Raw genomic sequence first — 23,494 nt, 5'->3', positions numbered from 1 at the left:
AGAGTGTTGGACTAAGATTTGGGAAGCTCAGGTTCAAAATCCCCACTCTGCCATGGAAGCTGACTGGGTGATGGGCTAGTCCCACCCTCTCTGTCTAACATGAAGGAGACGATAACGATGTGAGCCACTTTGGGTTCCCATTGGGGAAGAGAAGTAGGCTATAAAGTAAATAAAATATAAATATAACATAAATAAATATAATACAGAAGTTAACCTGGATTTGCCATAAAGACTATGTTAAATAGAAAGTTTTTGCTAATAATGGCTCCCTGATAACCATATCAGTACAGTACATGTGTTAAAACACATGCATACCACACATTTCTGTTTTAGCTGTACACTCTAACCATCTTCAGGATATAGCTAAACATGTAGTCTGCCAAATTATATTGTCTTAAAGCATATATTCCTCATTTTGTTCTTGAGACATGCATTTGAACTCACTGAAATATGGCCTTGGAGTTCCATTTGGAATCTCTTTGTTGCCCAGCTTATTTAAAACTTAATAGTTTAATTCCATAGTTAAACACTACCAACCTGCAAGGTATCAGCAAACACAACAATCAGATTCTTCAGCTCCAAAACAAGATCAGGATCAGTGCAATAGGACTGAAAATTAAAATCACATTTTAAAAAAAATTAACAAAACAGCAAGTATATTTTCAGTTCTGATGACTTACTATCTAGTTTCCTAGAGAGCAACTAATCTTATCAACAAGTCAATATTGAGAGCAGGGTGAGAAAGAGATGAAGAGAGCCAAACCTCATCACCATGACCCCTCTATAAGACTTCCAACTGTTCACTCTCTAAGTTGAATGGGAGCGGATCGCAGTCATGTGCCCTTGCAATAATGGTCTGTGCAGCAGAAAAACAGACTTCTTTATGTGTTGTGTCTCAATCTCTCCTCCTAACAAAGCAGTAGATGAAAGCAGGGTGGAAGGAGAGCAGAACTCCCATAACTGCTTCCAGTTTTCCCTGTAGATTTTTATTTACATCATTTATAGGCCGCCTTTCTCACTGAGACTCAAGATGGATAAAACCTGTGAGTCAGTAATGTCAACATTAAACACATTTCAATATACATGTAATGGATATATACATGCAATTTTGCAAGGAAGGAAGGAAGATTTAACAATGCTGAAACAGAACATAAGTAAATTCCATGACATATATTGAATAACACAGGAATTACCCAGTATAGTGTTGCCAGGTCCCTTTACCCTCCCAGCCAGAGGGGGTGTGTGACCCAGTACTTACTTTGAATAGATCTTTGCACGTGCACAAAGCATGCACTCACTCCCAACGGTAATGCAATGATATCACTTCCAGGAAAGATGTCATTGTACAGGCCCTAGAAGTGCCCCCATGCTTTGCTCCAGGTCAATTTTTAAAGAACTGGCCCATTTGGGGCCCAAATCGGCCTGGAACAAAGCACAAGAGTGCTCCTGGAACCTGTGCCCACTTGCCTTTTTCCTCCGCTGACCAGGTGAGTGGCGGCAGGGGGTGGAGGCTGAGAGCGGGGGATCCCCTGCTCCCACTGGGGACCAGCAACCCTAACCTAGTAGGAACATATGGTCCCTCACTGTTTATAGCAATAGTAGTGAAGTCTGTGGTCCCTCCTTATTCTTTTACTGTTGGATCTCTTGAGACCAGTTCCTTACAGTACAGCCCTTCCATCTGAGCAAAAAGCTCTCTTGAACAATTCAATTTTGCATTGTTTACAGAAGGCCAGGAGAATGGAGCTTTCCTAACCTCCTCAGGTAAACCATTACATAAAGTGGGGGCCACCATCAAGAATGCCCGTGTTCAGGCAGCTGTTGATTTTGCCATGAAGTTGGTACTTGCAATAAGCAGAAACGGAAATATGCAATTTTAACTGTGTGAATGGTTATTTTCATGGTATCCTTTATGTGGATGTACATGAACAGTTTTAAGCACAATAAATAATATGCCATACTTAGTTTTAGAGAGTGGAAATTTTAAAATTTTCAGCTACAAGCAATCCTAGCTATCCTATTCTTTTTCATGCAATTGTCAATGGGGCAGGTTAAACAAAAATAATTTTACACTATAAAGTGTGACATTATACTGGTTAAAAATCCCTCAACAAAATGTAGCTGGTAGTAAATTCACAACACTGGCCCAGTTTCAAGTAGCTTGAAATGGAACACTTGCAAACTAGATGTAATGCTGGGAAGTACCAAAGGGCAGCTCTAAAGGTTTTGCTGGGGAAGTTTATTTTGGAAACAGGGTTTTTGGAATGATAATTAGGAATTACTTCCTGGTGGGCTTTCAGTGCTAAACTAATTCAATCTGATCTAATGAAGGTCAGTTGAAACTAATTAGGACCAATTGCAATAATAACAGCAGATTAACTCTGCATATTCTACCAGACTAACAGCCCAGTTTGGAAGAGCCAGGGAGTTGTAAATCAGTAGAGGATTATGCAGATAGCTCATGGTTGTGGCTCACAGCCTGATACTGCTGGGATAAACAAAAGCTTGGCAAGGTCTTCTCCAAATCTGAGTAATTTGTAATTACAAAAACCCCTCACAGATAGACTTTCCCCCCTCATCTTGACATTTTACTCTTCTTTAAAATACATAGAGAAGTTCCTGAAGTAAATGAACTGAAAGGATGTAGGCAAAAGGCCTGGCCACCTACCGAATGAGTTCTAAGGACAGCAATAATCTTGGAAAGTGCCATGTTCCAAAGTTCATCAGTGTAAGCTCTCGTTATCAGTCCTTGAGTTACATGTAAAATGTGATCTTCCACTACAAAAAAACTGACACACACACACAATAGATTTAACAGTGAAATAACTGTTGTTCTCTTGTAAAGTATATAACAATCTTGCCCATATTATTTGCTAATGGGTGTAGGCTGCAAGCATTTTTAGGCAGGAAGAAATTATCTGGAGTTTAATTGTATTTTGTATGTTTTAAAATGTGGCTTGTAAGACACCCTGCACAACAAGGCAAAGTGGAGTATAAACATTTTATTAAATAAAAAATAATATTCTTACTTTAAGCCATATTGCTTGCTACAGAGCTGAACTACAGCCAAACACCACAGAAGAAAATTAGAATCTCCCCCTTTTTTTTTGCTTTTACTACTAGAGTTTGTAAACTAGTTCTATCATATTCTGCCATTTGACTTAGAAATGTGTATCTGAGCTACAGTAGCACTAATATAGGAGCTTGACTGTCACTGCTCATGACCACAAAAGGGGGAATACATTTCTTATATCCCAAATTATAGTACAACAATGTATACTGTACATTAATTTGAAGGAGAGAAATATGGGCAGGTTTATATTACAAGTATCACAGTTGCTGCATGCATGCCAAAGTACTCTACCCTTGAGTCTTCAGTTGAATACTAAGTGATTTTTTATATTTGATTTACTTATTTTACAGTTCGATCCTAAGCAAAGTTACTCCACTCTATGTCCATTGATTTCAATAGGTTTAGACTGGAGTAACTCTGCTTAGGAGTGCACTGTTAATGTATTATATATTTATTGAAGTTTTTCTCTGGTTTTAAAGTAATATGTGTATGTATTTTATATATGTTGTATTCCACTCAGAGCCCATTCATGGGGAGAGCAGATTAGAAATATAACAACAACAACAATTGTTGTTGTTGTTGTTGTTGTGGCAGCATTTGCAAAGTTGCAGTATGCTTTTCTCCCATATAATGTATCACTTAGAAATGCGGTAAACTATTCCCAAATGACCCACAGAAAAAGAAAAAAAGAAGATAGCCATACTAATAATGCAACCTAAGCAAAGTTCCTCTACTCTAAGCCAACTGAAATCAATGGGCTTAGAGTAACTCTGCTTAAGATTGCACTGTAAGTCATGAATATCCTTGACACAACAAAACCCATTGCTTTGGTAAATCCAGTTTACTTTCAAAACAGCTTTTGCTATGATATAGATTATGAGAGGAAAGCACAAGTCATTCATGGCATCTCACCTTTCTTCCTTGCATTTTGCAACGTTTGAAAATGTTTTTAATAGGGCAGCAATTCCCCTGATGCCAGAAATTATTCTATTGAACCAATGGGACAAATGCCAAGACCAAATTTCAACAATAAGAAGAGACCTAATAGCCACCCTACTAGTAGCCACAAAGAGCGCAATAGCTACCTATTGGAAATCTAAGTCTACACCCTCAATTGACAACTGGCACAAAAAAAATCTGGGACCATTATATATCAGAAAAGCTATATGATAAAATTTACCAAATAGAAAATTTTCCAAGAACAACCAACTTTATTGAGAAATGGTTTCCTTTCTTTGAATACCTCGAAAATAATAGTTCCTTACCTGGTCTTAAACTCTTTCATACATATGCAAATATATAAGTAATCTGTCAATTTAATATGTTAGAATTTACAAGTACTTTCTCCATTTATTTGTTCAGATATATGCTCAGATATAACCCTCTAAATTGCTCTAGTATGCATTCAGTTGTTACTTATTATGACATGTTATGTGTTTATTAATTCTGATGTATGTATTTATTAACGGATTTTAACATTAACCTTGTATGACTGAAAATTCTTGATTGTATATAGTTTAATAGTTTATAGTTATAAAAAAAATTAATTAAAAAAAATAGGGCAGCAATCGATGGTTTGTCATAAACGCAGTAACACCCCTGCAAGTCAACACTTCAAATGCTGAACAGCTATGCAATACAATGAGGAAAAGCCTCTGACATTTAAAACTATGACAGAAGAACAACAGCTAGTTATCTGGGAACTTACCCTACAATTTGACTGAAATATCTTCTGTAGCCTTCTACTGTTTCATGCTTTAAGAAAAGAACACATATTTCAACAGTGAAGTTACATATTCTTGCAAAATTTCAAGACAGACTAGTCCTGTGGTCATGCATGTTTGGTTTGTTTTTTAAAAAATCAAGTACCATGTTTGATTGTGGCTGTAATACTAGTCTTGCTTGTTTCCTTCTCTGTTTTCTGTAGTAGTTTTCAAATGTCTCTGCATCACTCTAAAGGAAATAAAGCACATAAACAAAATTTAGGACATTTTCACTAAGTTAAAACACACACAACATACCTATTTTTACTCCTATCACAGCAAACTTTGCATTTGTTCAACAAGACTTACACAAAGTCCTGTTCACTCATACACAAATAGACACTCTCTTGTCACAATAAGTCAGAATGAGAGTGGAACAATTTGGCACAGAAAGCCGTGGTTTACAGATTCACAAGAAAGAAGAGATTTGAAGTAACTTGCAATAAATATCAGTGCTCCAAAAATGGCTGCACTAACAGAGCTAAAGGCATGGGGGAAGGGTGGCAAAGGGAACAAACTATAAGAGGTTTCCTTGGTATTTACTCCCTTCTTTTGGTTCTATAGAATTGTTATACTTCTTTCTACAAGTACATGAACTAGCAACCAATGGAATCACTGGGATATCCAGTACAGCCTTTGAGGTTGAATATGATCCACAGCATCTTGTTACCCAACCCTGAACTAGATCTAAGCCAATCCCCATTACAGCCTAATCCCTTCACATTAGACACAGAGAAAGGAAATGGAAGGCATGGTTATGCAGATGAGGAGGTGGATAAGTTTAGTTTGCAAAGGCTACTACTGAGAACTAACAAAGTATAAAACTGTCATTGATTGACAAGAGGCAAAACTAAAGCTGAGGTACAAATATTACAATTAAGTAAACTGTACTGCAGTTTAGTTACAACACTAAATGTACAGTACCATCATTCAAACAGAAATATTTTGCCTTTATTTATGCATGTTATGGTTGAGATAAAAATCACTGAAAAATTTGTTCTATGTTCATATTACAATTATTTAGAAAGTTAGCCGAATAAAATTAGTTTGGTGTAGTGGTTAGAATATTGGACTAGGACCTGGGAGAACCAGGTTCGAATTCCCACCCTGCCATGGAAGCTTGCTGGGTGACCTTGAGCCAGTCACACATTCGGACTAACCTACCACATAGGGTTGTTGTGAGGATAAAATAGAGAGGGAAACAATGTAAGCTGCTTTCGGTCCTCATTGAGGGGGAAAGGGGGCATATAAATGAAATAAAAGATATATACATCTGCCTTCCTACCAACTCACCCCTTCAGACTGAGTTCACAACACTATTGCAAGTCTAGTTTAAGAGCAACGCAGACAGGGCTTTTTTTCAGGGGGAACGGAGTTCTGGAACCTCTTGAAAATGGTCACATGGCTGGTGGCCCCACCCCCTGATCTCCAGACAGAGGGCAATCTAAACTCGCCTCTGTCTGGAGATAAGGAAGCGGGGCCACCAGCCATGTGACCATTTTCTCTGAGGGCAACCCATTGAGTTCCACCACCTCTTTTCCCAGAAAAAAAGCCCTGAACGCAGATGTGCAATTTTACCTAAATACTCAATCCCTATCTTCCCCCATTTCCTAATCTGAGAATGAAAAAATAGCCTTTATTTTAATTGCGGAACTGTAATACTCTGAAACATATTCTTGAGCAGTGCAATCTTAAGCCCTGAGTCAGCGCATGGATGTAAAAGCGGCACCGCTCCACTACTCCCTATGGACTTCTGCAGGAGAGCCACGCTGGCTTGAGAGCTTGGCAAGACAAGGTAGCTGCCAAGAGCACCCACCCACCATTCTCCTGACAACCCCACCCACACCAGCCAATGGCAGGCAAGGGGCACAGCCAATGGAGAGGCCGTGGTCCCCGCTGCCCACCAACACCCCCACATCAGGGAGTAGGTATCCCTGCTGGGGGGGACAGAGGTAACACTGAAGGTGCAGATCAGGCACCCACCCTCTCGCCTGTCCAACTCCCATTTTTGATGAGGGCCAGGCTGGTGGCTGCAGCTCCACGTGCCTGCAAATCCCCCTGCCACTGCCACGACTGCAAGAAACAGGTTCCCCCTCACTGAAAAATGGGACCAGAAAGGCGGCAGGAGACTGCGAGGGTCACACTCGCAGCCTGTAGCACATGGGATCCCCCCCCAACCAGGCAGGTCGGGGGGCTGGTTCTTCCATGAGTGACAGGAATGTGCACTGGAAACCACGTGAGAGGCCAGAAGGCCTATTGGAGGTGATGGGAGTGAAAGCACCCACAGACTTGAGGCAGCACCATTTGAACACACCACTGCATCACAAAGATGCAAGAATGTGGGTTGGACCACAAGAGCCATGCTCCAGTCCTGGGGTGATGCCAGAGTGGACTGACGGCCTGCAGGAGCAGAGAAACTGCTCCAAGAGCCATTGTCCATACCCTCCCTGCACCAGATTTTCCAAGCCCATTCCTGCCTCCACAAACAGCAAAAAGGAGGCCCATCCTCCCAGAAGAGGAGCCCCGGAGATCCCAAGATGTCACTCCACATCCCCGACCTCCCGGTAGCAACCATTCCTCTTTCCCTGCATGCAGCAGTCATCTGCCTGACTTATCAGATGCCAGCAGCTCAGTCTGTCAGAAAATGAAAGTCCTACGTGGTTCCCCCCCCCCGGGCTAGACATACATGGGCCACACTTCAATTCTTACCCCACTGCCTGAAGTTACAGGGGGGAAGGGGGCAGGGAAGCTGGAGGGGGCCCCAAGGCACCACTTGACACCTGCTCCTTCTGGCAGCAGAGACCACCTCATTTAACTCAGCCCTGAGCCAGGAAACATTTGTGGGGATGTGTGAAAAGACATCTCGACGGGGAGTTGGGGGGGGGGCTACTGTCATCGTCAAGAAGCAAGGAAACAGACAGGCAGTTTGTTGTTTTTCAACACATTTTATTAACCAGACTGTTTTCTACCAATGTTCCTCGGCTGGAAAGGGAGCAAAGGCAGTTTGTGCAGCAGTCAGTGCTGCAAAATCCATCCCTTGTCCTGCCCTCCATCAACAGGGAGTTACGAACACACTGTCAACCTGACCTGAGGCTGCACTTCCTGCTCTGCCGGGAGGGGCCTCAGCTGAGGAAGTCTAAACAGAGCCCCCAAATGGCACCCCCCCCTTCAGAGGCTGGCATTTGGGAGGGTTCAGGAGAGGAGGGCAGCTGGCACAAATCAGTGAGCCAGGGTAGCTGCTGCCCCACCTCCTTCTTACCCGTCAGTGCTCCCTTGCCCCTTCCAGAGCTGGGACTCCAGAGTCAGATAACCTGCAAGGGGACTTGGGCAGTAGTTGTTAGTCAGACATTCTGGATCTTGGTCTTCATCCCTTGAGCAAGTACAAAGTGCTCCCAATTTTCCGCTAAGTCCCCTCAGTGCACTCGTGACCTGCCACCGTATGTACCTACTCTCCTGCCTTGCACACAAAGTCCCCACAGCAGGAGACTGCCGGGCAGAGCCTCCAGCCATCACTCACTCCCCTCAGTTCATGAGCGGTGCAGCTGGAGGTTATGTAAGGTGCATGTGCAGCCGACTGGTGCGAGAAAGAGGCTTGCCCACTCCAGTAGCACACGCGGATTGGTCCCCGTGGTAGTTGCCATCCTATGCCCCATTCAGCCATGTGGGCGGGGCCAGGGGCCAGGAGGATGACCCGAGTTTTCCTGCTCAATGAGCGCCTATGGGCTATGCCTTCTTTTTTGTGGCATAACTTTCCGCCGCTGCAGGGGCGTTTCCAGGCCTAGAGTGGCTTTGGAAGCCGAATAACTTGCAGCCTGCCCCCCACCCTGCCCCCTCCACCACCCGTGCAGAACCTTGTGCTGCACTTACACCTCCGCTGGGCCACCAAGCATGCCCACCAGCGGCAACTCATCTGCAGTAGTGCACCTTGGATGGTTTCCAGCGGAGGGGACATTACGCCCACATAAGTGCCATTTATGCCCGCGCAAGACTTAGTTCTCTCCCTGGGCATCTTCCACACCTTCCCTTAGGATTGTACAGTAAACGCACTGTAAGTTAAAGATGATTCAGAACAGTTTCAGTAATGTCCTTCCATGTCTTTTGCTTCCTATATGACAAACGTTGCAGCAATTAATTTAACATTCTTTACAAAACGAGAGAAATCTCATTAATCTTTCAGAAACAGGCGGGAAGCAAACCTTTCAAAAGTACTTTTTTAGAATAGTGAAGTGGAACTAGTTTGTGCCACTTCGATAAGCATGGAATATATTATCTATACAAAAATATTTTATAAAGTTATAAAGAACTTGGAGTGTTGGACCCATTTTTTCACCAACATGATTCATTCAGAAAGAACCATCTGTCAGCTTAAAACCACACCAAAACTGAATCATCTATATACTGATATAAGCAAAAAAAAATTTTTTTAAATCTGAATTGCCTAAGTTCAAGTTTTACACCTGTTGTGGTTAGTTTACTTATTTCATTTTCCATTAATGAGTAAACCTAGAGCAAAAAAGTATATAGCAGGGAAAAATGCAAACATGAAAAACATCTCAACAGTATACATGGATGTTCTCCTTGATGCAGAACTAAAATAGGATTAAAAATGCAAGTCTATTGTCTTTGCTAGCAGCTCACATCATATCAAGGTAACAATAGTACTTCCTATTAATCTGATATTCAGCACATTAAACCATTTGTATGCACACTACATAAAATTTTCCAATTTTCTGGCAAGGGTAAGAGGTGGTTGTTTAAATTGTCATTATAATCACTACAGGATAATTCAAGGAAAATGGTATGTATCGACTAAGAATATTTATGGTATTAAAAGGACAAATGCTCTTTTTAACACAAAAAAGAGGCTCTCACTTACTCTCTGAATTTATCTTTTCATTGCGGGAAAGCACAGCCTCACAGTCACAGTCTGAAGATTTTATTTTAAAATCATTATTGAAATAGAAACTCTGAATTATGTGTTCTCTCACTCAGGTTTCCGTTCTTACATGCATGTTCTCCCATCATACCCTTGTTATCCTGACCCAAGTTTCACCATTAAGGCCCACCTGAGAGTTAACCACATTTGTCAAGAGTGTTTGTAACACAGGATTTGAAACCAGAATTTCAAACCCTAGGTTGGAAGTGCACCCTGATTAGCACTGACCATGCTCAATATTGCTCAGATATAACACTGAAATATAGTTAAGGACAGTGGGGGAAAGTGAAGGAAACGTTCATGGAAGAAGAAAAGGGCTTGAGGAATGGGGTGGCTGCTATTGCCGCTCGGGCCCTGAGCAGACTGTCTGCTGACCAAGGTCCCCTGCTGACCAAGCAGGGTCCCTTGCTACCTAATTTTCTATACACGTCAGCAGGGCTTTTTTTCAGCAGGAACGCGGTGGAACGGAGTTCCGGAACCTCTTGAAAATGGTCACATGGCTGGTGGCCCTGCCCCCTGATCTCCAGACAGAGGGGAGTTGAGATTGCCCTCCGCGCCGCTCGGCGGTGCGGAGGGCAATCTCAACTCCCCTTTGTCTGGAGATCAGGGGGCAGGGCCACCAGCCATGTGACCATTTTCTCCTAGGGCAACCCACTGAGTTCCACCACCTCTTTTCCCAGGAAAAAAAGCCCTGCACATCAGGCATTACATTTCCAAGCACTTCCACTGTAGTTCCAAACATGGATGCTAGCCCCAGTGGCTGCTCTGTCCTAATAATAGACAACCAAGGGCTGTTTAAGATGGGTCAGCATAGGACTAACACCAATACTAAACCAGGTGAACCGCAGAAAACCAGCTTGAGAAGGCAGTGAAATCCAGCTGCTACTAGCTGTTTTGTAAACGAGATTATTTGTTTTTAATCATAATCTCCAAGTGTCAAAGTAAACTAATTTTTTTAAACGTTTTTAAATGTTTCCTTATCATCCCAGCAAAATTAACCTTCACTATAGAAAAACATGTTCTTCCTGTGAACGTACCAGAGTTTATTGAAGCATCATGCTTCCATCCGCTGAACTCCTAGCAACAGTATTGTAATCTCTACCTAATCTCTATGTACAATTTTATCTTTTGAAACCTTTACTTGAGCTCCCATTTTGCCATTGAGCTGTTCAGTTCCTTTTCTGTATCAGCCAGACCTGTGAGTTTACTTGCACACAGGTAAGACTTACTTACATGAACAAGATTTTAGGATGCTGCCCAGAAGTGTTGAACTGCTCATTAAGCACAAGTTTAAGTCACTTTCCAAGGCTGCATCTAGACTTGAGCACTTTTAACTTTGGCAGGATGCTGCTCTTGCTATTCTTTACGTAAAAGATTTTAAAGCAACAGAAGAACCTTGACTCAGGTTCTGTTTGTTCTTTGAAAATTATCAACACTTTAATGAAAGTGCACTTTGGCCATCTTCTTATAAAATCCAATCAAGTACCTGTTTGTAAAGCCCCATGAAGGTAATGGATGTACAAGTATTCATGAATATAGAACACAGACTTCAGATCTTAAAACATGGCTGGCAAAGAAGAAGCACCCTTGAATATTTTTTTAGAACATGGATGGGTTTTATTAGGGATATGCAAAGTCTTTGGAAATTCATAGATAGTTTTCCCACAGAAAAGACTGACTATCAAACAAAACAAATTAAGAGCTATGTACATACCAGAACTGAATAAATATGCAAGCATCTGTACACGGGAGAAAAATCTACCAGATCATGAGCTGTCAAAACCTGTGGGAAAGAGGGGGAAAAACAGCCAGCTATAATACTGCATTGCAACCCAAACTGGTGCTACAAATTCAGATCAGTAAGTTGGACAGAGCACCTCTGTATAAGCAGTTATCCAGCTGCTGTAGCAAATGGGATATAAATAATGAGACTGGTGGTAACACTTTATGAAGAAGGCAAGAAAGAAACAGGAAATGTGATGAAAGCATTTCTTTAAAAAAACATTGATGAGGACACATTAGAAGGTAACTATGTCAATTTTATAAACATTCTGGACTGTTCATAAACAGAAAAGGAAATAAAGATAGTAGCAATCAAAAGCATAATGTGTGCTGGTATCTGAAATGTATTGTTCCCTTCCCCCCACCACATCTGCTTTCAGATCTCCTTGAAAAGTGAAAAGGAGACTTGTGCCACTTTAAAGACTAACAAGTTTTGTTTCATGTTAGGAGTCATGTGGCACCTTAAAGACTATTACTTTTTGCTGTAACAAACTAACATGACAACTCCTCTGGGCTTACCATGAATGCACTTCTTCACATCACATCACAATTTACAGAACTGTGTACAAGTTTCTGGTGCAAGCATAGCCTAGAATATGATCTGTCTATTCTTTTCATGTTTACAAACATTTGTAACATTATAGCATCAGACAGAAAAATAATGCTATTCTTAAGTATTTTCTGCTGTTTTACTGTAGGTGACAACAATGACTAGGATCTAAAGAACAGTTTAAGAAGTTATGTAACTGCAGGATTACATAACTGGTTCACACATGGAAAAAAATGAGGTGTCAGAGCCCTACATTGACAGAACAGTTTGCATTGCATCAGACAGCAAGTGGTGGATTCCAGAATGTTAAAAATGTCCATGCAAAAGAGAAAGTCAGTACAGCAGGAGGAACAGCTATATTCCTTTTTCTGCTTGCCATGCTGATTTTCCAGTTGTAGAGAGTTTTTAACACAGAGCATTCCAAAATGTGATCTTCCACCTATGGACTAAAATAGAACCGTTCATTCTGCCACTGTGTTCTCATGCATGTGTTAACCATGCATTATACTTGTTTTACTTAAATAGTTGTGCCGTTTCTTCCTCAGCCCCTTTTCCAATGCAAACTGTCTTTAAAACTGGGGTGAGGCAGTCTAGAAACAGTTGTCCAAAAAAAAAGCCTAGACATTCCACCGGACTACGGCAAGTTCTTTAAGTGAGGCCAACTAACTCTTTGGATCCTGTTTCCCTGCATCTGAAAAATAATTAACAAGTTTCAGCGTCTCCTCTTTCAGGACTGTGTCACCTCGGCATTAGTCTGGGAACAACTTGCGTATTCAAATAAAGAATCATTTCTGGAATACCTCATCTTCATGCTCCTCCTCTTCTTCAAGGTTTTGCTTTAAAAACATTTCATTTCTTGGTTCTGGAAGGCCATCATTACTTATATACATACTTCTCCCATAACTTAGATTGTTCTGCTTCTGTAAAGCAGCATTAAAGATCTTCTGCTGCTGAGCCTGCATTATCAAAAAGATAAATCAAATATGGAAAAATCTCCCACGTCTCACTTATAGTCCTAAGTTAATAAACATGATTAGGAAAGTAGAAGATCTTTATCTCTAACCAGCAAAGTCAATGAAAGCCATAGTATTTGTTAGATACTAAATGAGATGATACAAAGAGAAATGCTACACAAAAGTAGCAGGGAAAGTTTGCTGACAAAGAGCTGCAAAGAATTGAGGGGTTGGCAAGAGAAGTCATTTCAAGCAGACAATCTGCCAGAGCAGCTCTTCCCCCCTCCCCCTTCCCCGCATGGTAGAAAAGCAGGTAGAGGAAAGAGTTACAAAGGGGGGAGTGCCATGGAAAGGAAGGATTCAGTACCACTGCATACCCCAATGCGTGAAATTGACACAGCATACATTTGAAGACAGGGTCTGCTACTGACATGTCTAAGCTGTCCAAGAAAAAAAGGGGGGGGGGAGTAAGAAGAAAAAAAATAGAAAGAAGGACAAAATCTTTCTATTCCATATACCCAAATAATACTTTCAAAATACATTCATACCACAAATTACAGTTTTATAATAAATTTGGATGGTGGAAGGGTATATACACCTGTCCCATACAAGCTACATCAGCATATGATGCTGGTTCTCATGTGGGACCGATATGCATGACTCTTCTTCTTTAAGAAATGTAAGGGGGAAAAGATTGGGCAAATCAGGATCCATGTAGGTGCCTGCATCAGAGTATATATGTAGCAAAAAGTAGGTATCTGTGCCATTCCTCTAGCATATAAAGCAGCAGTGCATGGATGATAAGAAGCTAAATTATTACTAGTATAGCCAAATAGCAGCAAGTTTAATAGCAGCGAGTTCGCATAGATGTCAAACATACCTGTTTCATTGCTATTTCACCAATTTTATCTGAATGCTTCCGGATACTCTCTAGGAAGTCCTTAAGATCAGACATGGAAATTTCTTTAATTTCTTCACGAAGTTTTGGAAGGTTTTCAATCATTATCTGGCAAAACCGATACTGACTAACTCTAGGAAAGCATATGTTCTCCAACTGATCCATAGTTTTTAAAGCGGAATAATATCTGAAAAGGAAAAAAAAAGTCTTCTAGGGTTTTTTTTTCTCTAAACACTTATTACATGTAACTTTTAAAAAATATTGATGTGATTGAAACAAGTTGTGGTAAATATATCCACCACATACACTACTCATTTGCAATTTATGTATACAAACTGGACCCCATGTGACACTGGCAATGTAAAGCGCTACCCTGTGAATCATGGGTCAGGTTCAGCATTTGTTTAAACAGTCTTGAAACCCATGCAAAGTAGTTACATATGCTTATTTAACATGCCAGAAAAATAGCCACCAAGTCTTCAGATTTCTGGCACGCAAATTAAGCATGCATAGTAGCTTTGTATGGGTTGCAGCACAGCTTAAACAAGAAGTTGAGCCTGTGCACAGGAAAGCACTTCAGTTGTGTGCATATTTTAGATGGATGCAACAGTCACCCTTAACAATCTTGAAAGAAAGCAGTTAACAAAAGTGAATTTGAGATCTTGGACATTTTATAACATAGCCTAATCCACAAGCAACAGTCTGAAACATTCTTTCCCAGGGTGGCCAGCATAGGGTAGAGTGTCAGACCGGAATCTGGAAGTCCCAGATTCAAAACCCACACTGTTGTTTACAGTGGGTCTCCACAAAGAATTAATTAGTTGGGTAACCAATTAATGAAGCTTATACTTAAAGCACATTATACAAAGCACATTTTGCTCTTTGTTTCCTGCTGTACCACTATTGACTTAATTTGTTGCCTATTCTTTCTCAAAGTAGCTTTGGGTTGTACATATAAGTTATTTCCTATTTACTGTAATAATCTGGTGGGATGAGATAAACTGTATGACTTCCAAGACCACTATATTTATTTATTTACTTAAGTACTTCATTTATATCCCACCTTTCTCCTTAATGGGGACCCAAAGTAGCTTACATCTTCTTTCCTCCATTGTATGCTCACAACAACCCAGCAAGGTAGGTTAGGCTGACAGTATGTGACTAGTCTAAGGTCACCAAGTAAATTTCCATGGCAGAGTAGGGATTTAAACTTGGGGTTTTCTAGATCCTATTCTTGATAATCTATCCAACTAGGCCTGCTCTGTAAGTTAAAGCCATTCTATGGATTTTCTTGTGCTTTAGCAGCTAGCAGCAAAGAATCAGAAAATATTCATGTTACTCAGGGCTTTTGGGGGGGGGAAGAGGTGGTGGAACTCAGTGGGTTGCCAGCACAGGGGGCAATTCCTCGTGGGAGGTGGTGCCCCTGGTGCCACATGCGCACGTGCAAAGTGTGCGCATGCTCCCAGGACCACACAATGATGTCACTTTGGGTCAGCTGGAACAAGGGGGGAGTTTTTTAAAGTTTAAATTGCCCTCGGCAAAAATGGTCACATGGCCGGTGGTCCAGTAGCACGGAGGGCAATATAAACTCCCCTCTGTCTGGAGATCAGGGGGTGGGGCCACCAGCCATTTTCAAGAGTGCTGGAACTCTGTTCCACTGCGTTCCAGCTGAAAAAAAAGCCCTGAAGCTACTTCTCATACAGTCATTCGTATCTGCTGAAGAGAACTGTGATTCTCGAAAGCTTATGCTACAGTAAAGTTGGTTAGTCTTAAAGGTGCTACTGGACTCTTTTCAGTCATTCAATAGTATTCTGTGCCTCTAAATACATATTATTCTATTTAGATGTTATCACCAGCCAAAGAGTTTAAATTTATTCTTTGGAAACCTGATGGCTTGATACCATTTATTTACAGGTTAAAAAAAATCAAGGTGGAGCTACATATCATATGTAGTTCCATGATCCTCCACCCACCCACGCAGTACAACCGTTTTGAGCAGTAATTTTCAGGGGAAACTAATGGGGGGGTTAGAGGAGATTTAAATCCCTTTCTACCATTTTTCTATTAAAAAAATAAATAAATCCAAGTTAATTTTACCCTTGCTAGAGAAAACTTAAGAATATCCATAAGAACATTCCAGTGGAGAAAAAAAGCAGCTTTGGGGAAGATTTTCATACAGTTGTCTCCTCTGACCTGTACTAAAACCAAATCTCTAGTACAATGGCTGCAATGTTGAACTGTGATTCATGCAAAGTAACATAAAGAGCCACCTTGTTCTTATATTATCTTACAGTATTTAAAATAAGCTCAACATTCCCCTTTGATGCAGTCCTCCTATGTGCCAAAGTCATCTGTTGTCTGCCTAATAACTGCGGGGCTCCTAAATACTTTCTACCAATTTGTATGACATTTTTACTTGAAATTTATAATCCAAGTACAGTATTTTAACTTATATTGTCTAATTAAAACCAATTTTTGTTAGAAGCCCTCAGAAGCAGAACAAAACCTGTCATCACAGCTTGTAGCTGTTACATATAGGATACCAAGTAAAAGGAATTATATTTTATTTAAAGAAGATGGGTATGACTGGCCAGAAGATCTGTACTGCTTATGGACACTGTATACACACATTAGAGATCAAAAATAATTGTTAAGTTGTTTTTTCCAGTTTCTCATACTTAATTTAAAGTTACTGATTTGATCAGAGAAGTGCATACAATTTTAATACCAGCTCTCTTGTTTTCTCTGTCTGATCAGTTCCATTAGTAATGCATCCAGAATAAAATGTGCCCATATTATTGATTATAAAAATGTCACAGAACTAGAGCTTTCTGTTGTGGGTTTTCCGGGCTGTATTGCCGTGGTCTTGGCCAAGACCACGGCAATACAGCCCGGAAAACCCACAACAGCCATCGTTCTCCGGCCGTGAAAGCCTTCGACAATACAAATTGAGCAGCTTTACACCTTATCATATTGAATAATTTATTCTACTTTGCAATGACACAGATGACTATTTGCCCCATCTGGATTCTAAGATATCAGCAGGCATTACCTACACACTTTCAAGCATATCTTCACAGCCAAAAACATCTAGAAACCTGCTTTTAAAAAAAAACCTGAGATTTTACAGAAACTGAGTTTGGTGCTTGTTCCATGTTCTGCACTTTTTCTAAGCTGCTATAAGATCATAGCACACACACAGCACTGCCCAAAAATTTCTGAAAGTATATTCTGGTTTTAAGATTAGCAGTGTGTACAAGTGTAAAAAGCAAACCTGATCTGTAGTACGATTGCTGTGTTGAACTGTGATTTATGCAAAGTAACTTAAAGAGGAACCCTTCTAATGAGACAAAGTGATCTAAAGAAATTATATACCTTTTGACAACCTATATTTACAAATGTTATAAAAACTTTAAATAAAGAGATTTGGGGATAAAAAAAACAAATTTAGGTCATAACAGACCCAAATGGGTCTCTCCAAGTTCACTCAGATAACATTACAATGCTTGCAAATATCTATAGATATTTGAATATGTAATTTATGGCTCATACCTAAACAAACTTTTATATTATAGTAACCACTAAATACTAAACCAAATAACAACAAAACTAACAAATATATAGGGCATCTATTGCAGGAGAACTTTTAAAGGAATTATATACATTCATTTGAAACATGCTTCAAATTAGTAAAGAACAATTTAGTAAACTATTTACAACAATCTGCTTTATAGCATTAAAGTAAACTTTAAATGCCATATAACACCTTAAAAGTTGAGTGCATTTCATGTTGTTTAAAATAAAGCTTATTTTTTTGATGGCTTTTGAAAATGCTTTTGTTTTCTTGCAACATCTGTTCATCCGCAATGACACTTTGAAACAAACAAAGGCATGGAATTCTGAAGGTAATACAATAAGACGAGACTAAGATTCATTAAATTACTTGACCAGAGTAGTTTTTTACCATTCCATTGGTAATTGTAGAAGACAAGTGGATAAACCCATTCATTCGAAAAGTTAGACTCCTAATGAATCCAAGGAAGAAACATACTCACCTTTTTACATTCATCTGCTCTTTTAGCTTGCTGTACATTTCCAGTACTGTACAAATGAAGATATGAATATGCGTAAGTCCTACTAGAAAACATGGAAACATTCCAGTGTGTGTGTATTTACTCTGTATTATCAGTTTTATACCCAACTGAATAAAGAGAAAGTTACCAAAATGTAAAGTAATATACACACGCACACTTAGGAAGCAAGTAACAGTGACTGAGTAAGAGAAAGAGTAGCGTAAAACAGCAAGTTTAAGCTTATCTCAATACAAACATTCTAACGTTTTCTCAATTGATCCCTTAAGCAAAAAAAAAAAAAGTTTCAGAGCATTCCTAAATTATACAGTAGGGAGCACAGTGTGCCAACAGTACCACCTACTGTAATCTTCAAAAGTTACAGCAAACATGCAAGGTTGGAGATGCCTGCTAAGGCATTTCTTAGAAGATGCATGCTTTGTGGGGAAAACCTGGTACATTCCAAAGGTTCATATGCAATATTTCAGTAGCTAAAAATAAATATTCAAACATTCTCAAGAATTCATAAAGACTAGTATACTGCTAGAGTTGGGGGGGGGGGCTTTCCTTTGAATCTATTAAGTTCAATTACAAACAAATAAATGTTAATTGGCATTTAACTATGTTGTATAGATATATATCTATTAAGCCATTATCCTTCTCTTCTTCAATGACCCAGATATACAAGAATAGTCCTATCATGCTGTGTCTCAGCAGCAAATATCCTATTTAGCAACAATCTATGATATTTGTTTTTTTAAAAAGCAGTATGACACACGCACACGAGCAATTTTATTTTTATTTTAAAATTCCTTGTAATTGTTCAAAAGACACACTACATATTCGTCACTTACCTGGAAGACACATTTGAAGCTTCTCAACCACTGTAGTAATATTCCTTTGCTGAAGTCTACACTGGATTATTTCCTCTGTTTGAGCTATCACCTTTGATGTTTTAAAACATAAAACAATTAAAATTATGCGCACATTTCATTTCTTACAAGTTTTCAGGACGCACCTCAAACAGCACCATTTTCTCACCTCTTTCCCAGCATCCTGAAGCCTTCGGTTGGTATCAGTAACTTGGACCTTAAAAATAATTTCACCTTTGTTAGACAAGAATGCATCTATTGCCCTGATGCAACTGTTCACCCTTGTAATCAGATCATGCTTCATGAGAAACTTAGAACAAAGAGACACAAATCCAAATTAATTCTACAGTGTGAACTTGAACTTTTGATCACCGAGGGTTTTTTGTTAACTTCAATTAGTTATGACAGTTCTTTCTAACAGATTCTGTGGCAAACTTCTCAAATTTACTTGGGATTTTTGAACTTTTTTTGTTTCCATAGGTCTGTCAAACAATTCAAATCATTGACCCAATTGACCACTGGTCCCTTTTTGATAACCTCAATGAGCTCTATGTGCCATTCATTGTCTGCAAGAAATGGTGATTGCGTTTTATGGTAATTAAACATTCATACTTTGCTGAATGCAAACACTGGGTGGTTGATTAACATCAAACGTGGAAATCTCCGAGCCACAGCAACATTTTAATGCTGCAGGTGCAGACGGAGCTCAACCTCAGACTTTCCCACACATTAAGTGACTCATTAGGTCATCATAATAAGGGAGCACATTCTAGTTTATTAAAAAACTCATTAATTTCGGAACAAAGATGCTCAATGACCTCATTGATGCTGTATTGGGTCTCTTGTTATCTGAATATCCTTTATATAATGCTGTTCTAATCGTAACCTCTGGTGAACTACACTCATTCTGTCCGATGTGCATATTTTCTTAGCAAAAGTGTAAAGGGAGCTAAAAGGACTAGCTCCACAATTTACTTCTCACTACCAGTTTTTAAAGAATTCCAACAATTCCAATTACTCCTGAAGAAAAAGAGAAACATTTGTTTGGATGGGGGGAGCCTAACCTAAAACTGAGACCTTGTAAAATGATCTAAATATTTTAGCATGGTTTTGATTCACCATACTTTATGAAGGCTGATGTACAATTACTGTTTTGTAAATTAAAATTAATGTACTGTTCATTACAAAACATAGCTTTATCTTCAACAGTATTAAAGTTATACCAGTTAAAATGTTTTGAGTCAGAAACTGGAAAGACAAAAATGTGCCAAAGGAATCAATGATTATGAAAATCTCATATCCAGCACAAGGAAATACTCTCGGTTTTTAACCCAACATCTTACCTTTAGTTTTTCTGCATCAGCTCTGACTTTAAGAAGTTCTGTAATAGCATCCACAAAGCCTTGATGATGAAAATTGCACATTTTTTCAATCTCCCTGTCATGGTTGCGTATACAAGCATCTAGTTTTTCCATAAACTTTTGATGTGCATTTGGCTGATCATCATATACAGACCTGTTAAGTATATATAAATAGTAATAAAATCTGAGTAGTAATCTCAAATGTTTTGGCTAAAAATGTATATGCATTTATCAAAATATTGACCTATCAGTTATTTTAAAATGTCAATGAACTCATTACTGAATTCTGCCCATGAATCACATTATTCAATCATCACTACCATTAAACTTGCAAAAAAAAATCTTGCACCATGAGCCCTCTAGTGGAGAATGACTGCCCTCCATTCAAATTTCAAATAGACGATAATATTTTAATATTTTCAAATCTAAAGATATTGGTGCCATGCTACCACTTTCCCATGGAAACATAGCCAAATGGAACACAATACCAGTTTCAGCAGAGATTCAAAAATGATATAAATCCAATCAAAAACAGATCTAACATAGTTCTTCTCCATTATTCCCCGTGCTTTATTCCAGATAGCTTGTACTCTGGTTATAACCTGCTAAGCCACAAATCGGCTATTTCAGCAGATAATCAAAGTCTCTCCTTTCTGCACAAAAATATAACAGCAAATTCCAACTCATGATGACATCTTCATTCCCAATTAACCTGTGACAAACCAACGGTGAGAGGACTTATCTCTCAGTCTGCCACATATTTCATTACCAGCAATGACTGGTTGAGAGAACTTGACCTTTCCGATTCTTATCCCCTTTGCGCATTTATGTTCATGTGTTACTTATAAAGATCTGTGTATTTTGTAATTTAGATGTATCTCACCATTTTAACATGATGAAAATATATTTGCTCTAAGTAAATATAAGCATATAAGTATTTGCTGTATGCTGGAAAAATGAAAATTTTAAAGCTCAAGTTTGTAGGCAGAAAAACAGAATGGAAAAAAGTTAACTGTGTTCTTGATTATTTTTTAAATACATGAACTGCAAAGCATCATAGATTTCTGTGGTAAAACTTGGAGCATTCCGACTCATGAGACAAACTGAATATTTACCTGTTTCTTCAAGGCATCCTATCTTTTAGAATGACAAGAACTATTGAATATACAAAGTATAAAAGAGCACCCTTTCACAAGCCATTTCCTACCCAACCTGAAGGTATCACAACACAAAACTATAAACCATCCAGCACAGCAAATATTACTACACTATACATGCACACAGCACCACCTTGTGGGAAGCATGATAAATTACCTATCTTCATAAAGCATGAAAAACCCAAGTTGCTTTAAGACAGTCTTTGTTTATCATCGTACAATACAAAGGGTTTTTTATTCTTTTCTTTTAATTTGGTAGATAAATAAAAATACTGTACAAAGACGTACATGCTTAGAAACAGACAGATAAAAGCAATAAGAAGTCCTCTTTAGTGACAGAAGATGGTGTTTGCAGAGCCCTACTTTTGGACAATCTCTAGTAACTAATAAAGAGCAATTTTAGTAACTAGTAACTAATAACTAATAAGCAATTTTTATATTGATATTTTAAATGTACTTTGCCTCAGGTGCTGCTTGCATGGAAGGGATTTATATCAAATAAAACAGAGAATATGCAGTAGCATATACAATATGTACTACGTTTTTAAAAATTACACGCCGCTAGTGTTGATATTTAACTATGATTGATGGCCAGCAATGGAATCTAAGATCTAGTCTACATACGTCACAGAAAATACAATTCTGACTTTCAGGTTGTAGGTGGGCAGGGGATATTCTCCCATGAGATAATTCCCATGAGACAAAAATTGAGCACATCCTGGATAAAATTCCTAATCCAGCCCTTCAGATACTCTGCTGGTTTTTGACTTACAGAGAATCATTAATGCGATCCCACCGCTGCATCCTGAGGCCCTCCAATCCATTCTATCTCCTCAGCACCCTTCCACCTCATTCTTCTGCATGCCCAGGCCTAATATGGTAGCAGCAGTAGTGTTGTGTCAAATTTAGTCCAGGAGGGAGGAAGCAGGTGCACACTTACAAATACTCAGTTCTTAGAAAATGAAAGATAATGGTTTTTATAAGAACTCAGTGCTGCAACAAATCCAGACATAAAACTGGGTATATTTTATCTAAATATATTTTTTAAAAAATATTAATGTAAGAGTTTATAAGAATGCAACACAATATTTTATTCAATAGGATTTTTAGTACTGTGCTCTTAGATTTTGTAAATTTTTAAATTATTTTTCAGTTATGTTATACACATGATGTGACACTAGATGGCAGCCTTTCACACAAATGCTACTGTTTACTGGATAAGATGTTAAAATTCAGCCTAGATCTTCTACCTGCAGCACAGAACCTTATTTATACCCCACTTTTCTCCCCAACATGAACACGAAGTGGCTTACAAGATTTTTACTCCCCTCCTCCATTTTATCCTCACAACAACCCTGAAAGGTAGGTTAGGCTGAGGAAGAATGACTGGCCTATGGTCACCCAGCAAGCTTTCATGTAACATACCAACTCCAAAACTGTAGACTTTCATAGTGATTACTGTAGCTAGGCATCTGGATCTCTTAACCAAAGAGAAAAGCATATAAGGCATTAGGCTGAAATAAATGCAATCACATTTGGTCCACATGTGTACAATTTAACACTTCATTTGCTTACTTTGTTTTTTACAGTCACCTCCCCCCTCCTCCCCTTTCTTTGTTCCTTCTCCATCACTAAATTCTTCTCTTGATCGCCTCCTTCTGACTCAGGGAAACAGTAGGTAAAACGGATTATAGCCTGCAACATGTCTGTAACTTGTAACTATACTTGTAACATTGTGTAGTCTGTAATTCTTCTGGCTCTGGGAAAGAGCAGATAAATGGGTGGTAGCCTGGAATATGGACTCAACATTGTATAGTCTGTAACTTGTTAAGATTGCAATAAAACATTAGATTTAAAAAATCCACTCTCAGATATTATTTGCCTTTCTAAGAAGTCTTAACATAGTAATATCTTGAAAATGCTTGCTTGCTTTTCATAAGACATGGAGCCCTGGAAATTTTATTGCCCTTGAAAACATCTCAAAAATAATGTTGAGGATTGGCCTAGAGCCTATAAAGGATTCTGCAGATGTAGCAGCCAGCTACTTGGCTATATCAAGGACCAGATGTCCAACGGCCTGTT

The 23,494-nt window shown here is 39.1% G+C and overlaps 1 protein-coding gene across 5 annotated transcripts in view; it reads right to left on the bottom strand.

The window, feature by feature from the left end:
* Positions 1-23,494, bottom strand: part of EXOC6 (exocyst complex component 6) — a 123,053-nt gene that overhangs the window by 74,859 nt on the left and 24,700 nt on the right. For all 5 annotated transcript variants that reach the window (XM_054983534.1, XM_054983535.1, XM_054983536.1 and 2 more), the window contains exons 2-12: positions 20,238-20,409; positions 19,064-19,111; positions 18,877-18,967; positions 18,008-18,053; positions 13,935-14,139; positions 12,902-13,057; positions 11,484-11,552; positions 4,940-5,023; positions 4,779-4,825; positions 2,666-2,786; positions 538-609 (exon numbers count right to left, since the gene is read on the bottom strand). In XM_054983534.1, coding sequence (XP_054839509.1) covers positions 538-609; positions 2,666-2,786; positions 4,779-4,825; positions 4,940-5,023; positions 11,484-11,552; positions 12,902-13,057; positions 13,935-14,139; positions 18,008-18,053; positions 18,877-18,967; positions 19,064-19,111; positions 20,238-20,409 — 1,111 coding nt within the window. The remainder of the gene's footprint in view (positions 1-537; positions 610-2,665; positions 2,787-4,778; positions 4,826-4,939; positions 5,024-11,483; positions 11,553-12,901; positions 13,058-13,934; positions 14,140-18,007; positions 18,054-18,876; positions 18,968-19,063; positions 19,112-20,237; positions 20,410-23,494) is intronic.

Source organism: Eublepharis macularius, chromosome 6, assembly GCF_028583425.1.
Source record: "Eublepharis macularius isolate TG4126 chromosome 6, MPM_Emac_v1.0, whole genome shotgun sequence".
Taxonomy (NCBI): Eukaryota; Metazoa; Chordata; class Lepidosauria; order Squamata; family Eublepharidae; genus Eublepharis; species Eublepharis macularius.
Note: the sequence above shows the minus strand (reverse complement) of the source record. Positions and strands in the feature narration are given on the sequence as shown.